General features: G+C 37.0%; 1 protein-coding gene across 1 annotated transcript in view; it reads right to left on the bottom strand.

Annotated features, from left to right (window-relative positions):
- The window catches only part of GRM8 (glutamate metabotropic receptor 8), a 381,588-nt gene that overhangs the window by 309,119 nt on the left and 57,579 nt on the right, over positions 1-14,890 (bottom strand). Inside the window, exon 2 of the mRNA XM_086609724.1 lies at positions 5,269-5,485. Within this exon, the coding sequence (XP_086465850.1) occupies positions 5,269-5,485 (217 nt within the window). The remainder of the gene's footprint in view (positions 1-5,268; positions 5,486-14,890) is intronic.

The following is a 14,890-nucleotide window of genomic DNA, read 5'->3' as shown; positions in this document are numbered from 1 at the left end:
TAAAGCAGAAACATCTCAGGGAAAAAGGTTACATTTCATGTATTGTATTTCTTCAGCCTTCATGTTGCAAGATTTTTTAATCTTTTATTAAATAACATCTTGAGGGGGAGAAAAAAAAAATTCTATTCATCAGTTTGCTTAACAAGATATATAAAGCCTTAGCTTTATATCAAAGGTATACGAAGATTACCAGAGGAAATGCAAATTAATCTTAACAGCAATCCATCTTATTTATTTCTAAATTATTAATGAATAATCTAAGGGGAGAGGAACGGTTACACACCCTTAAATTTTATTTTATGGCTCAGCTCTCCCTCCTCACTTCCTACTAAACTTTCACTGTATCCATTGAACGCTTTAGACATCCAAAAGATATTAAAGATAAGAAGTAATCCAATAATTTGGAGAAAAGCAGAGGTATAATGCACAACTGTAGACACATGCAAAAACTGACAAGAGACAAAGATGACCTAAGAACTATGTTTAAAGAAATGTCATATGTTAACAAAATATAGCTAGCTATGCTGAAGTCTGAAACAATTTAAATAAAGCTATCTTTACACCTCAGGCAAGACATGCAAAACTGACTTACAAGCAAAAAGGGGCAAAAAGTGATTAAGTTCCTCACCTATTCTTAACGATCAGCTGCAGTTCCCTGCCTTTATCATTTTCACCTCCTCTTCTGATAGTTTCATAAGTGTTTCATAGTCAGTACCCATCAGCGCCTGTGTCAATTTTTTGTTGACCACTAGTGGGGATAAAATCTGTCATGCAGCATTTCATATATTATTCATGGATTTGCTACATTTTCTAGTACAAATTGAGCAAGTGTTCTGACCCCAAAGAGATTTTTCTGAACCAAATGGGTTTGTATTCTGTTAAAAAATGAAAAGGATTCCATGATTTTCTCTCTGATGGCAAATTCATCTGGTATCTAACAGCAGAGAGAATGAGCCATTAAAAGAAAGTCTGATTAGAGACTTTCCAACATTTATTTTGTCAAACATGATTAACAATAAAGTAAATAGAAGAGCAATATTCTGTATGACAGTTTAGTGAGGACTTAGTAAAACGTGCTTCCTTCTTTTCCCCTTTTTAGTTTCTCTCGACAAGTCAAGTTTCTCTCAGTTTAATGTTTAAAGACTTAAGCATTATTTTGTAGGAATTCATTTCTTTGGCCAATGTACCAAAATGATTTGATCATGATGCCAAAATTATTACAGTGATATAATTGATTAACTTTGTAACGGGAGTAGAAAATACTATAAATTTAATCATTGTCTGAAAACAATAATGCATGGAAGAATGCTTTGGAATAAGTACCTTTCCCTATTCTCCTTACAATCACTGTCATGTAAAATATTTAATTTCCAGCTATACTTTGTCCCAGACAGGATCTTTGTCATTAAAATGAGAGCAGATTTTGATATGTAATATATTCTGTGACATGTCAGGGTGGCACCACTTTGACCTTTTCAGTATTCCACATTTCATTTGGGAGCCTGTTCCTTCCTTTCTGCTTCTGTTACTGATCAAGAAATAGAAGTTAACAGAGGGCAAGTCAAACTGGAAATAGGAGGCAAACAGTAACACTCACAAAAAATAAGTACCTCAAATTATAAGTACATGAAATTAATCTCTATTTCAAAAATATGTAAAGCCCTACCCATCTTTAATTCTTAACTAACTGGAGAAAACTTTAAAAAAACAACTAAACAAAACAAATTAAAAAAACTCACTAGCTTTCCTATTTATATTTTCAAAACTGCTATCTCACATATCCTCTCAGGCCTCGAACTTTTTCAGAAATGAATATATCAATTTCTTTCACATTCTTTCCTCAAATTTATTGCTTTCCATTATGCTTATCTTCACATTCATTTTGCTTGCAGTTAGTTACTTATCTTAAACAGGATGTAAAGCACTCAGAAAGGAGTTGAACTGTCCTATGCATTCGTATGCCAGCAGTACAAGGAGAGAAATGTCCCAATTAGGTTCTTTCAACACACAGTTTATTAACATAGAGTTGGTAAATATTGCAGTTTTGTGTGCAGTCTTATACTATGTGATGATTTTTATAAACCTACCTAGACTCTATAGTTCCTGAGCTCATAATTAGATGCTATACAAACTTCCCATTTTAAAAGCATTTCCAACCCTACGGTACAGGTGAAAAGTCTGACGACAGTGGATAACAGAATACGCTGGAAGGGACATTAAGAAATCATCCGATCCACCTCCCAGCCCCAAGGAAGAACTAAATATGCTTACATAATCCCTGGGCAGGTGTTTTTCTAATGCATTCTCCCAGATCCTCAGCAATGGAGGCTTCAAAATGTCCCCAAGCAAGCTGGTCTAATGCTTTAATGTCTTAACCATTAAAAGGGGCTTTCTCCAAATCTAAATGGAATCCTGCTAGAGATTAATTTCAATACTTCTGTTCACATACACTGTATTTGGATGAACAAGTGGTCCTCTACCTTTCTGTAAGAGCCATTTGTCTATTTGAAAATATTATTTTCCATCACCTTCCCTTCTTAATCAACTCTTCTTCAGGCTAACGAACCACCGTACTCAGTTGCCCCTGACAGACCACTTTTTCAAGATTTGTGATTGCCTTTATTCTCGCTTGCGGAGTCTGTCACCTTTTGTGAAGGGAGGGTCTAAACTTGTGCTGAGTCAAAATGCAGTTTCACAATTGCCAGGCAAATTGGAGGATTACTCAAATTATTTTACAGATGGTGTGCCAGTCTGCATGTTCCGGTAAAACATGAGGAATATGGCAGGTTATAATTTACTATCATGCTCAGATCATTTTCTGAGATAGTATTTTCTGACCAATGTTTCTGTATTCCTCATTGCTGAAGGAATTGTATTCCTCATTGATCCTTCTTGCTGAAGCACAATGCCTTGCACTTGTCTCTTAAATTGCCTACTACTTTTTGAGACCATATCTTCAGATTTGGACTCAAAAAATCTCTTCCAATACACTCCTAGTCCTTCTCAGCTTGAAGTCACCTCCAGATTTTACAAGCACATCCTTCATTCCAAGTCCATCTGGACTAATATGAAAATATTGACTAGTACCTGATCCAGCATAAACACCTGCCAAATACCACACAACACATTCTTCCTTTTAAACAGAAACCATTGCTAATTATTCTCTGAGCAAAGTTTTCCAAATCGGTCTGCATCCAGCCTGTGATATTTTCACCTAGATCACAATTCCCAAATTTGCTCAGGAGAATACTGTATGTGACAGTTAAGATAACACGACTAAATTCAAGAGACATGACATCAAGTGCTTCTTCTCCAGCTATAAAGCTGTTATCCTGTCAAAGAAAATTATTAGATGGCTTTGATAACATTCGTTCTTGACAATTCTGCACCGGTTATTGATCATGTCCCTGTGGTTACATCTGATTTACCTGATTATTTATTTCAACACTTTTCTAGGAATTAAAAATTACTTGTCTGTCCTGCCTCTCCTCTGCTTTCCTTCTTCAGAACCATTTGAGTCCCTGGTACCCATAATAGTTTGTAAATTGCTATGAGCACAAAGGTTACTAAAATCAAGTGCTCTAATAGAGAACATATGTCATAAGCAGAAAAAAGAAACAGAGGAGAAAAAAAAAAAACGACAAATCACCATTTTTTGTGCTCCTTGGTATACACAGATCTTGTAATGTTTAGGATATCCATTCATCCTTTTAATTGCTTTAGATTCAAAATCCTATTAATAATATTTATTTAATTAATCCTATTAATGTTAATTTTTTAATCAAATGACAATGGTCTTTTTTTATTCTAGGATGGATCAAGATCCAACTGACGCAAACTCAAGTCATTGTGATTATAATGAAATCACAGCTGTTCTTGCACCGATCTGAAGAACTCTCACGTTTCTGGAAATGGGAAACTGTAAAAAAGTCCTGAGCACTTCATATGTCTAATTTCAGGACTCAGTAGAACTAGGTGGGTTGCAGATGGTTTCAAGAAAAAGTGATTTCCATCCAATGAACTACTCAGTGAGTGTCTGGTGTAGCCAATCTATTCACTGCTGTATTTGACACAACAGATAAACCGTCGCTTTTAAATATGAGCTGCGGAAGAATTATCCATGCCTTTGCTTACGCCAGATCAAACCATTGTATTGTAATCAGTCTTGGCTCTCTCATGAAGACATCTAGGATCTGACAGCATTGATTAGAAGCTAGAAACAGAATATTTATTAGTTAACCAATCGAGCATATTATAAACCCCTGTTCCCTAGTGGCATGAATCGCTGCATTTTCGTCTTACTGCCAAATTGTTGTGAGTAATCAGCAACCTTTATGGTTCAAGCATAAGTACCTGAGACACACATGCATCTTTCTATATGATTGAGATGGTCTCTATATTTACATGCAGTTATTGAAAACGGAAGATATTATCATATTTTCTCATCCGAGCTGACTTGAAAGAATCATAGTTCATATGTATATGCCCTGAAAGTCAAATCTAGTAGATTAATACAGGCTTTCTGAGGAAGGACAGGAAGGCTGTTTGCAATTTGTTTCTTTTTTTTTGAAAGGATGTTATTTTGTGTCATTTAACACTGTCCTTAGTGAAAGACCAATTCCGCCCTCTTTCAAACCACCTGCTACTCATCATCTTATTCCTTGGTGTCCAAAACCTATTGCTCCTGAGAAATAGTCGTTTTTTTCAGGCCAGAAATAACTATGGAAGTGTGGGGGAAAAAAAAGATCAAAGAGACTTAAATACACTTCCCATAATAACGCCCATATTTATATAGAACATTTCATTCTGAAGGAAAAACAAAGGCATGGCTTTGTATTTCACAGATTTTTTGTTGTTTTTCAAATCCACCAAAATTAAAAACCCTAGATTTATCAGTGCTGAAACATGGAAAATGAGGTCTCATTGGATTTTGATTTTCCTAAACTAAATCAATCGCATCTCCTCAAATTTGGCTGTAATTCAGCTGGTGGTTGCTTTTTGCCCCTAACTCATCGAGGAGCTCCCTCTTTCCAAAAAGGGCAAGAGACATACATTTTTTGCCTCTCTCAGGAGTTCTTCTTAAATTACTGCCAGAACTGTCACACTGGCAGATGCACAAGCAGCAAAATCAACCCCAAACCCCCCCGACTCGAGTCCAGGTAACATGCCTGCAGGTGTTCTGATCACACTGTGTAGACCTAGGCAGAGCTCAGCGATGCTCTGTAACTCGGCAACTATAAATACAAAACCTGATCAACATACACCTACCAATTTCTCTGGAGATCTGGGTGAATGCTTCCACACCGCTCTCTCCATAGTTGCCTTCGGAAGCCAGCGTCGACACATAGTTCCACCCAAGGGCCGTCACAATGTCAACCATGGCCTGTGCTTGGTAGGAGTCTGGTGGGACCACTCGAGAGAAGAAGTCATACCTGGTGTTATCGCTCAGTTCTGGAGCTGTAGATGCATAGCTGATTTGAGGTATCTGCAAACAGAATGACAAGTCATTCGAGCCAATCTAATACCATTTTACACTGTACACTTGTAGGTTTGAAAGAAAATAGATTATGCACAAACATTAAACAGAACTGAATATCTTATTTTAATCAAATCAACTGATCAGAAAGCATCTCAGATTTTATAAAATGTCAGTCAAGTCTTACTGTATAACACTCTGACCAATAAATAATGCATTCTGCTCTTCTCCAGATGTCATGATTCTTGACATGTAAGTGTAATAACTTTTTTTTTTTTTTTTTGATCCTGGCTCTGGTAGGAACAGGTGAAGATGAAAAAAGGAGAAAAAAAAAAAGGAAGAATTCTTACTATTGCTACAGAAGATGAAAAGGTCAGTTTTGATGACTGTGATTCTTAAAAATGTCACACTTAAACTTGACAAGTAAAATGTAGATTATCTCCATTTCATTGTTTTGTTTATCTATGCACATGCAAGTGTGCTTTCCCTTTTCATTTCTATTTTTCAAGCTTTCTCTGTCATAGAATTTTTCATTTTCCAGTTTTAATATGGTGTTGTGCAATATTTAAGAATATGGAGACCGTGTAGTTAATGCCAAAAGCTATCTGATGAAAAAATACCAAACAAAAAAATTATCTGTGTACAATATACATCTAGAGAAGGAGAAAGGTTACAAGGATGGTAATCTTTGTAGAAACCACCATAATATTATTTGTAGGGGAAAAAAAAAAAAACACACCGCCCACACTCAATAACTGAATAACTGCAATACTGAAATAAACTACTATTTTTATAGGAAAAAAAAAAAAAAACAACCCACTAGAGTGATTTTCTATTAACTCTAATCTTAAATAAATGGTTTGGCAATGTCCAGAAGAAGCTGTCTGTAAGCGATATTCAACTATTCAGAAGAGTATTTTGGTGCAAGAAAGTTTAATTAACATTTATGATAACTTAAAAGGGGAATGATTTTTATATTTAAAATGGTAAAACTGATTAAATAGTCACTAGCTTGAAATGAAAGAACTCCAAATATTACATTGCATTTGTAATCTCTATTAATAACAGGTGCTTAACTCACAGCTTACAAAACATAAATTAGTCTTCAAGAAAGCAATCTGAACAGAGTTCCTAAATTGATTCTGTTGAAAACCTAATTTAGTAGTGCCAGATAACAGGTGATCTGGTAAATGCCCCTTGTTGTATTACATACTATAGTAGAAGGTTTCAGTGCAATCCTTAGGTCCTGTACAGTGCTTCCTCATCAGCACAAACTAAAAAAGGGATTTGAGGCAAATATAAGGGATTCAAAGAGTCTGGTCATTAATCATACCTGCAAAAACAATGTAGACTCTTAAAGCCTGAAAAAACAGTTTATAGCCTAAGGGATGGCAAAATCATTTCTCAGTCAGAAGCAAGCAAAATAAACTCTTATGTATCTTGGCTATATTTTTAAGAAATTTTCTACTCATGGAAACATCTCAGAATAAATAATCTGAAATGCTGTAATAACAACAACCAGAGAGAACAGAAAAAAAGGAAAAGGAGGATCACAGAAAAAGTAAGCTAAGGATGTATCTCATGGAAATCAGTATTCCTAACACAGCAAAAATCCATCAAGTGAAAATAAAGGATAAATTGTCCTTACAGAACTTGTCTTGTATAAATTCCCTTTCCTTCAGACAATGTTTGAAACATCTTTATCTCTTTACAGACAAGAGATTTGGGCCTGTAATAACACAATTATGTGCATTTAGAGCATATATCATTCCCTTTCTAAATTTGCTCTATTACTCTCTAAACCAGTTGTCTTTTTCCAGATGGAAAAAAATAAAGACAACCTCTGTGCTTTTACTCATTTTGCTCCTCGGTGTGCCACTTCACAAATACTATGGCGTTGCTGCTTTGCTGAAAGTTTTTTCATCAATAATGTTCGTAAAATCAACATCAGTAAGATATCTTTTAGACGAATACTTTGTCATTGAAAATCTTGAAGACCAGACCACAGAGTTATATCTGCTAACTTTCTCAGTTCCTGTTTCGCTTCAGACATGAAGAGAAATTCTAGGTACGTGTTTGTAGGAGAGCTGTGGGTACAACACAGCAATGAGAGGTTTCAGATCAGCAGAGATATTTTATGTACTATGAATATCACTTGTTTGAGGCTTTGGAAAATGAAGAGAAGGGATAACACTTTCCTACTTTTCAGCTCTTTGTAGTTCAGCTTCTTCCCTAGAGTTATTTCTAACGACAGTGGAAGAAAACGGAAGGTAAATACAGTCCAAACTCGACATCCTGAAATCACTTGGCATACTTAGTAGGCTTAAATAACCACTGGTTTATAACTTCTGTCAACACTTCACTAGCATGAAAGAACAATATGCCATATAAAAGCAGGGAGAAAGACACTCTCTAAACAGCAATCCATCCCTAAGGTTTGAGAAAGAAAGGTTCATGCAAGAGAAACGTAGTTATTTTCCTTATTTCTTTTTGTATACTTCACAGTTATAGACCACACTTTACATTCAAGAATTTTCCCCCACAAAACTGCAGATCTCCCACTCAGAAATACCTCATGGATTTCTTTATGTGAAAGTAAACAGAAGCTTCTTTCCTTGCCCGCTTTTAAATGTACATTTTTATATAGGGGGGCATTGAAAAATAGCTTTAAAATTTGAGGATTTGAGGTACGTTCCAACAGTTACACAGTTACTGAAAAGACTCAGAACAACACTCAAAGAAATTGTTTGGCATGAGGACAAATTGTTAGGATTTAGTGGTTCAATAATCCATGAATGAAAAATATATACATTAAAATGTAACAACTCTGGTTATGGACTGTAGGTTTAATAAACCATTTTACATGTCCCCAAGTACATTTTACAAGATAGAGCATAATGCTGCCTAAGCAAGGGAACTGTTATGCTCTATTAATTCAGTAATATGTGTTTTTAAAACTCCCTAAATACAGGCTATATTTATACTATAAGTTCCACTGGCCCCTTGAGACATCAATTTGCATTTTGATGGAGACCTGTAAAGGGGTTTTGTATTTCTCATTCAAGATTTCTTATTCTAGATTTTCAAAATTAAATACAATATGTGTAACATCTACATTGTATTTAAGTGCTATACAGCACTGTTAATAGCATACTTCCTTTTCTTTGGGGGGAAAAAAAAAGGAAAAAAAACCCAATGTATTATACAACTACATTTGAATTGGTTGTCATACAACAGCTGTCACATTCACTGACAGTGGCTAAAAGCATTCATGTTTGAATGTTCATTGATGTATTTTTTTCTATTCTTTCCTACCCCATGGTTTGGCCACTGCCTCCCATTAACCTATAATCTGCTGATAAACTCTCAACTTCTAGTGAGTAACAGACTTGAACTCTTTGAAATTATCATATAGAGGAATTCATAGAAGCCTTATTTTAATCATATTTTAAGCTCGAAGTATCTATTAAATGCTTGAAAACAAACATTTATAGCGTGGTGCTTTGAAACAATACCCAGTTTGAGTCATGTGTTGGTTTTAATCCTGGTGCATATTGGACTACTACTGAAACTACCAGCAGTCATTCAGTCCTTTAAACCAGTGGTGGCTTCATCTCATTCTACTATCCAGGCATTGGCATAGGAAAATGATTCTGCATGCTTGAAAAATAAAACAATTTGGAGGAAAAACAAACAAACAAACAAACAAACAGTTCTCTTTTGCTGAGAACTAAGTAGACAGACTAAGGCTTTAAGATGCATTCAAGCCAAAATCAGCAGTCAAGAATAGACTCTGTTTTTTCTGGATCTCTTTGCATACATCTCCAAGCTGATTTAAAATCTGTCTCTAGAGATCTCCCCTTCCCAGAGGATTACAGAAGATGGAGCAGTTACTTTCAGAACTAACTGTCCACAAAGCGTGACTGTGGCAGCACTTGAAAGGGAGAACAACATCTGTATGAGATACCCACCAACCATTACTACAGAACAGACTTCTACTCCCTGATGGAGAAGGTGTGGACAATTCCACAAGTGTCAAAAGTAAATAATGGAACTTTTCCTTTCTTTCAGCCAAGTGGTAAACCCCTCTCTGTCCCCCATGCACTGAAAATAAAAGCCATCCATCACTCCCAAATCCAGGACTATTCATAGTAAAGCGTTACCCTGGATCTGTTTGGTGGGTCCCCTGCTGGGATCCAAACCCAAAAATACAGAGGTGTTAGTTACTGAGGACGGTAGAGGAAAATATGTAACCTAGGTTTGCCCTTCCAGTAAAGCATCTTCGACACAGCAGGCAGCTCTTTGTATGCCTTCTCTTCAATGACATGCTGTCCAACTTTTGAACAGAAGTTCACTGGAACCTTTTTTATTGAGCTTTCAAACCCATTTGCATGCTGCGTTTGTCAATGTAAAGTATCAGCTGGCCACTGCAAATGCCATCTTCCTTTATACAGCCTTTCAGCTGAAAGCATGATTTGGGAGCAGACTTGCAGACAGTGAAATGAGCCAAGCTCATAAGAAAAAAGACCTGAGAAAGGAATCACCAGTAATTTTGAACATTACTGATTATGAATTACAGCAGTAACTGTGCTGCACAGACACCCAGCGTAATGGCTTAAATCACTTGCATCTTCAGTTTCACTACCCACTCAGTCCTATCACTACTAAATTTAACGTATCAACAAGTATTTTATTTCCCTTTTCCATTCTCTCATCCCTGTGCAGTCATTCTTTTTGAGGAATATTAGCAATAGCGCATTAAAAATAGTAATAATTGTAGCTAACAAATTGAAGTCAATAAACTTTAGGTTAGTGATTGCTCAGTATCAACCGGCATTTTACCACCAACTAATAAAGCTGGCAAAGGAGTAAAAGCTCTTGAAATAAAATTTGACTGTGGAAACATGTTTTCAACTTGATGATTTTTTTTAATTTTAAATATCCATCGTTAATCATTAATGGCCCTGCCTCTTCAAGATTTTTATTCCCTCTTCTGTACTGCAAGAAAGAGTTCTTTGTGAGTACAAAAAAAAAAAAAAAAAAAAAATTCACAGCATGAAATGAATCCTCAGGGCCTAGATATTGAACAGTTGCTGGATGAGAGCTGAGGTCACTATATTTTAGCTATTAGTCACATTTGCAAATTGCCATCAGCCAGAGCACCATCTTAGCTCACTTCCACTTCTGAAAAATGTGTCAGCCTGCAGTACAGTAGTGCTAAAGTCACTCAGGATAGACATTCAAGATTCAAAAGAGTTTGATGAGGTTTAATAACATCTTACACTATACCAAACAAGATTAAAAATCCTCTTTTTTGTTACTAACTGTAGGAGGAGAGGAAACACACCCTGAAACTGCCCAATTCTCTCCATTGACTATAAAGGAAGCCTGGGAGATTAATTCAACTTTTATACACACTATATAGAACACTTCAGTAAACAGCTACATGTCTTCCACTGAGTCTCAGAATCCCACTCCTTTTGGCTACACACAACTACTAAGACATCTGCGCACAGCTAATGATCAGCTTCCTTCTGTGATGTCGTCTTTCCACCTACAACAAAAACTGATTAGGTCACTCATGCCATCATTAGGGACCTTGTTTCATTCATTTTCAGAATAAACCAACATTAAATAATTATGGGAAGATAAAACACATTAAGAGTCAGTAATGCCTTTGGAGATGTGAGATGCCCCTTGCAATGCTCAGAGCAGCTGAGCAGAGTGACACCTTGCCATCTCCACCAGCTACAAAATCCCCCTGCTAGAGCTGATGTGGAAAAGTTTCAGTTTATGAAGTTTTCTGATTCAATCTTTTCCCATGGATTTTGCCATGAGTAGAAGCGATCTGTGACAATGTTTTTTCCCAGTAGATGTATATATGTATTCACTTATATTTATAAACACATGTAAATCTAAGCTATATTTATTTAGACACATATACTTGATGCTGTCTCTGTATGTTAAGGACACTCAACCACAGTATTGTGTGTCCAGCAACACATCTTGTTCAGGAATTCCCACAGATTTCCACCTGCTCCCCAAAAAAATATGTTCATATCAGCTAGATCAAAAAGCAAGAAAAAACAGGTATGCTTTTCACCTAGATGAATACAATTTACAATGTAATTGGTTCAAAAAAGTCGAGTTGAATTTAAAAGCTTTGGAAAGGGAAAGAACAAAAGTATAATCTGAAGGCTGCTGTTATCTGATTTCATTTGGAAGGCAGGAATTTTTTAAAATCCATTTGAATTATTCCAAGTCATTCTATTTGCAGTAAATATCATAGCAGTTCCTACCAAGGGTGCTTGCAACTCATACACCTAATGACAAGGAGCTAATGATAAGGTAGTTTCAAATCTTTTGAAAGTTCCCTGTATGTTTGTATGGGTTTTGTGCAAAGATATGGTCTTTGTGATTAAACGCAACATAGCTATTGCTATTTTTTCCCCCAAACACAGGGACAGAAGTGATCCATCACAGCTAGATGTTTCTGAGCTGGGATGGGTAAATTATTTCACTCTTTATTTTCACTTCCTATTACTCTTTCACTGTTTTTCTTTTCTTCTGTTGCCATCAGTTACCTTCTGAAGATATATCCCTGAGCAGAATATATCTTCAATGAGCTACACTGATCTTTTCCTGAGAAAAGGACATAGCTGAGAATCAATGCAGTATGGTTTGTTGCTAAAAAAATTATTTCTGCTGCCATCATAGGTTGGTCTGGCATGTGAAAAATTACAGAGGCAGATGCAATTGCTAGCGCGGTGGAAATACGGGGATAGAATCAAAAATGCAAATCCTCTGTCATTACTGATTTTCTCTTTTTTTCCTCAACTACACAGTAATTATCTATCACACCTATTTCTGAGGTTATCTCTGGTGGTCAAATGGACTAGCAACTACGGCATTCTGAATAAAACGAATTACCGTAGAGAAAGTAATGCATTACAGTCAATAGACATAATTGTATAGTATCAGATTATGGTATGAAAAAATATTAAAAGTTTATTTGCATTGCATTCTATCTCTACCAGCCAGAAAACGTCTTTCATAAAGTCTAACCAGATGTGCTACAGCAAGCATATTTCAGTCTGTGATCTTCTGTGCTGCCCTAGTAGAACTGGACGTGACAAAGGGGAAATGTGTATAATATAAAATATTCAAATTTGAGGAGTCATTTCCTTCCAGTGGGTTGAAGTAGGTCAGGGACTCATTAGAAGTCATTACTTTTAATTACACACAACGGATACCATAGAAGAAAAAAATAATAATAATACTAATACATTATTACAACCTCAAATCCCATAATAGATGCAACATCTACAAACAAATTCACTACTCCAGAAAGTATGGGTTTCTGTGCTGTGTGATGCATTTTAGGGCAAAAACATTAAAAGGATATTTATGTGTTATGAACATTTTTACCAGCTAAAGCACATCTTGTCACACTGTGCTTTGCTGTGTAACTCCAGGAGGATGAGAATCCATCTAAGGACAGCTTGAACTGTCATCAATGTTCTGTGCAAGAGTCTATTGATAAATGTTTAACAATGGCATTTTCTCAGTAAGGGAGCTCTACTCTGGTGTTTCGACATCATTTTAAATCCTGGGGTTTGCCTCTCTGAAAACCAACTATGTTAAGCAGTTGCACATTAAATTATCCACCATCTGTAGACAGCCTCTTTCTAAATATTTTAAACTCAGCTGAGGTCCAGGCACTGAATGACAAACTGCAGAAGCAGCAGATCAAATGAGTAATATTCAGACTGAGATCAAATCACAAGGAAGAGAGGTGGGGGGGACCTTGAGCTGGGGAATGGCTGTTAGCTCTTCCTTCACAGTTTCTTATGTTCTCCAATCATCAGATCAAACGGGAAGCCAAGGATGGTCAGACAGCTTTTAAACTATTAAAATTCCTTTTCGACTTGTTGGGGAAACCTACACTTAATTATATGTATCAATATGTTAGACTTGTGTCAATCTCTGCTGAGCACAGTGTGAACTCTGATATTTCAAAGCTTTTTTAGCCCTACTTTCCTCATTAAAGCTTGTCATGTCAGTGTCTGAAACTGTAATCTCTTTTGATGAGTTTGAGAAAAATATACAAAGAAGTTCATTACTTTTGGTCTGAGCTAACAAAGCCAATTTTTTACTATTATTCAGTAGTACTAAATTTGCCTAGTAGCTCATAAAGTATTCCTCAGTCCAAATCATGTTTCCTTTACGTTCATTTACTAATTAGTACCGTAGAGAACACAGAAGATAACTTCAGAGACTCACCTGTGGGGACACACAACTGTCTACAGGAATTTTTCTAATCACAGACCATCACTATGGAAGAAGAGGGTGCTCTCAGCAGGATGCAAGATGGATGCTCTGATTCTGACCTTTGCATTCACTTTTTAATGTTGCAAGGCCAGTTTGTCTTACACTACTGGCAGAGCAGTAGTACTATTCCTTTGCTACCCATGTTGCCAGCTTAACATCTCGAGATACAAGTAACTGAAATACATCACGAGAAGGGAAAGAAAATTTCGTGTTATCCACAGCTCTCTCCACAGTCCTGGACAACATGAAGATATGTAAATGGGGCTCAGTTGGCCAGGCACATATGCCCAGTGCTTTAGCAAGTGCTTTCATACGTTCTCCAAGCACAAACAGAGGCTGGGCAGAGAATGCCCAGAGGAGAAGGACTTGGGGGTGCTGGTTGATGAGAAGCAATGTGAAGATGCAAGCCAGCAATGTGCACTGGCAGCCCAGAAAGCCAACCATATCCTGGGCTGCATCCAAAGAAGCGTCACCAGCAGGTCAAGGGAGGTGATTCTGCCCCTCTACTCAGCTCTTGTGAGACCCCACCTGGAATACTGTGTTCAGCTCTGGAGTCCCCAACACAAGAAGGACATGGAGCTGCTGGAGCAGGTCCAGAAGAGGGCCACAAAGATGATCCAATGGCTGAAGCACCTCTGCTATGAAGACAGGCTGAGAGAGTTGGGGTTGTTCAACCTGGAGAAGAGACGGCTCCGGGGTGATCTTATTGCAGCTTTCCAGTACCTAAAGGGGGCCTACAGGAAAGCTGGAGAGGGACTTTTTACAAGGGTGTGTAGTGATAGGACAAGGCGCAATGGTTTTAAACTGAAAGAGGGCAGATTTCAATTGGATCTAAGGAAGAAATTCTTCACTGAGTGAGGGTGGCAAAGCACTGGAAAAGGTTGCTCAGAGAATTTGTGGATGTCCCATCCCTGGAAGTGTTGAAAGCCAGGTTGGACGAGGCTTTGAGCAACCTGATGTAGGGGAAGGTGTCTCTGCCTGTGGCAGGGGGGTGGGAACTAGATGATCTTTAAAGTCCTTTCCAACCTAAACCATTCCATAATTCTATGATTCTAGGGTATGCTGCTTATACTTTGGCTGACA

This window comes from Tauraco erythrolophus, chromosome 4 (genome assembly GCF_009769465.1).
Source record: "Tauraco erythrolophus isolate bTauEry1 chromosome 4, bTauEry1.pri, whole genome shotgun sequence".
NCBI lineage: Eukaryota > Metazoa > Chordata > Aves > Musophagiformes > Musophagidae > Tauraco > Tauraco erythrolophus.
This window is presented reverse-complemented; position numbering and strand designations above follow the sequence as displayed.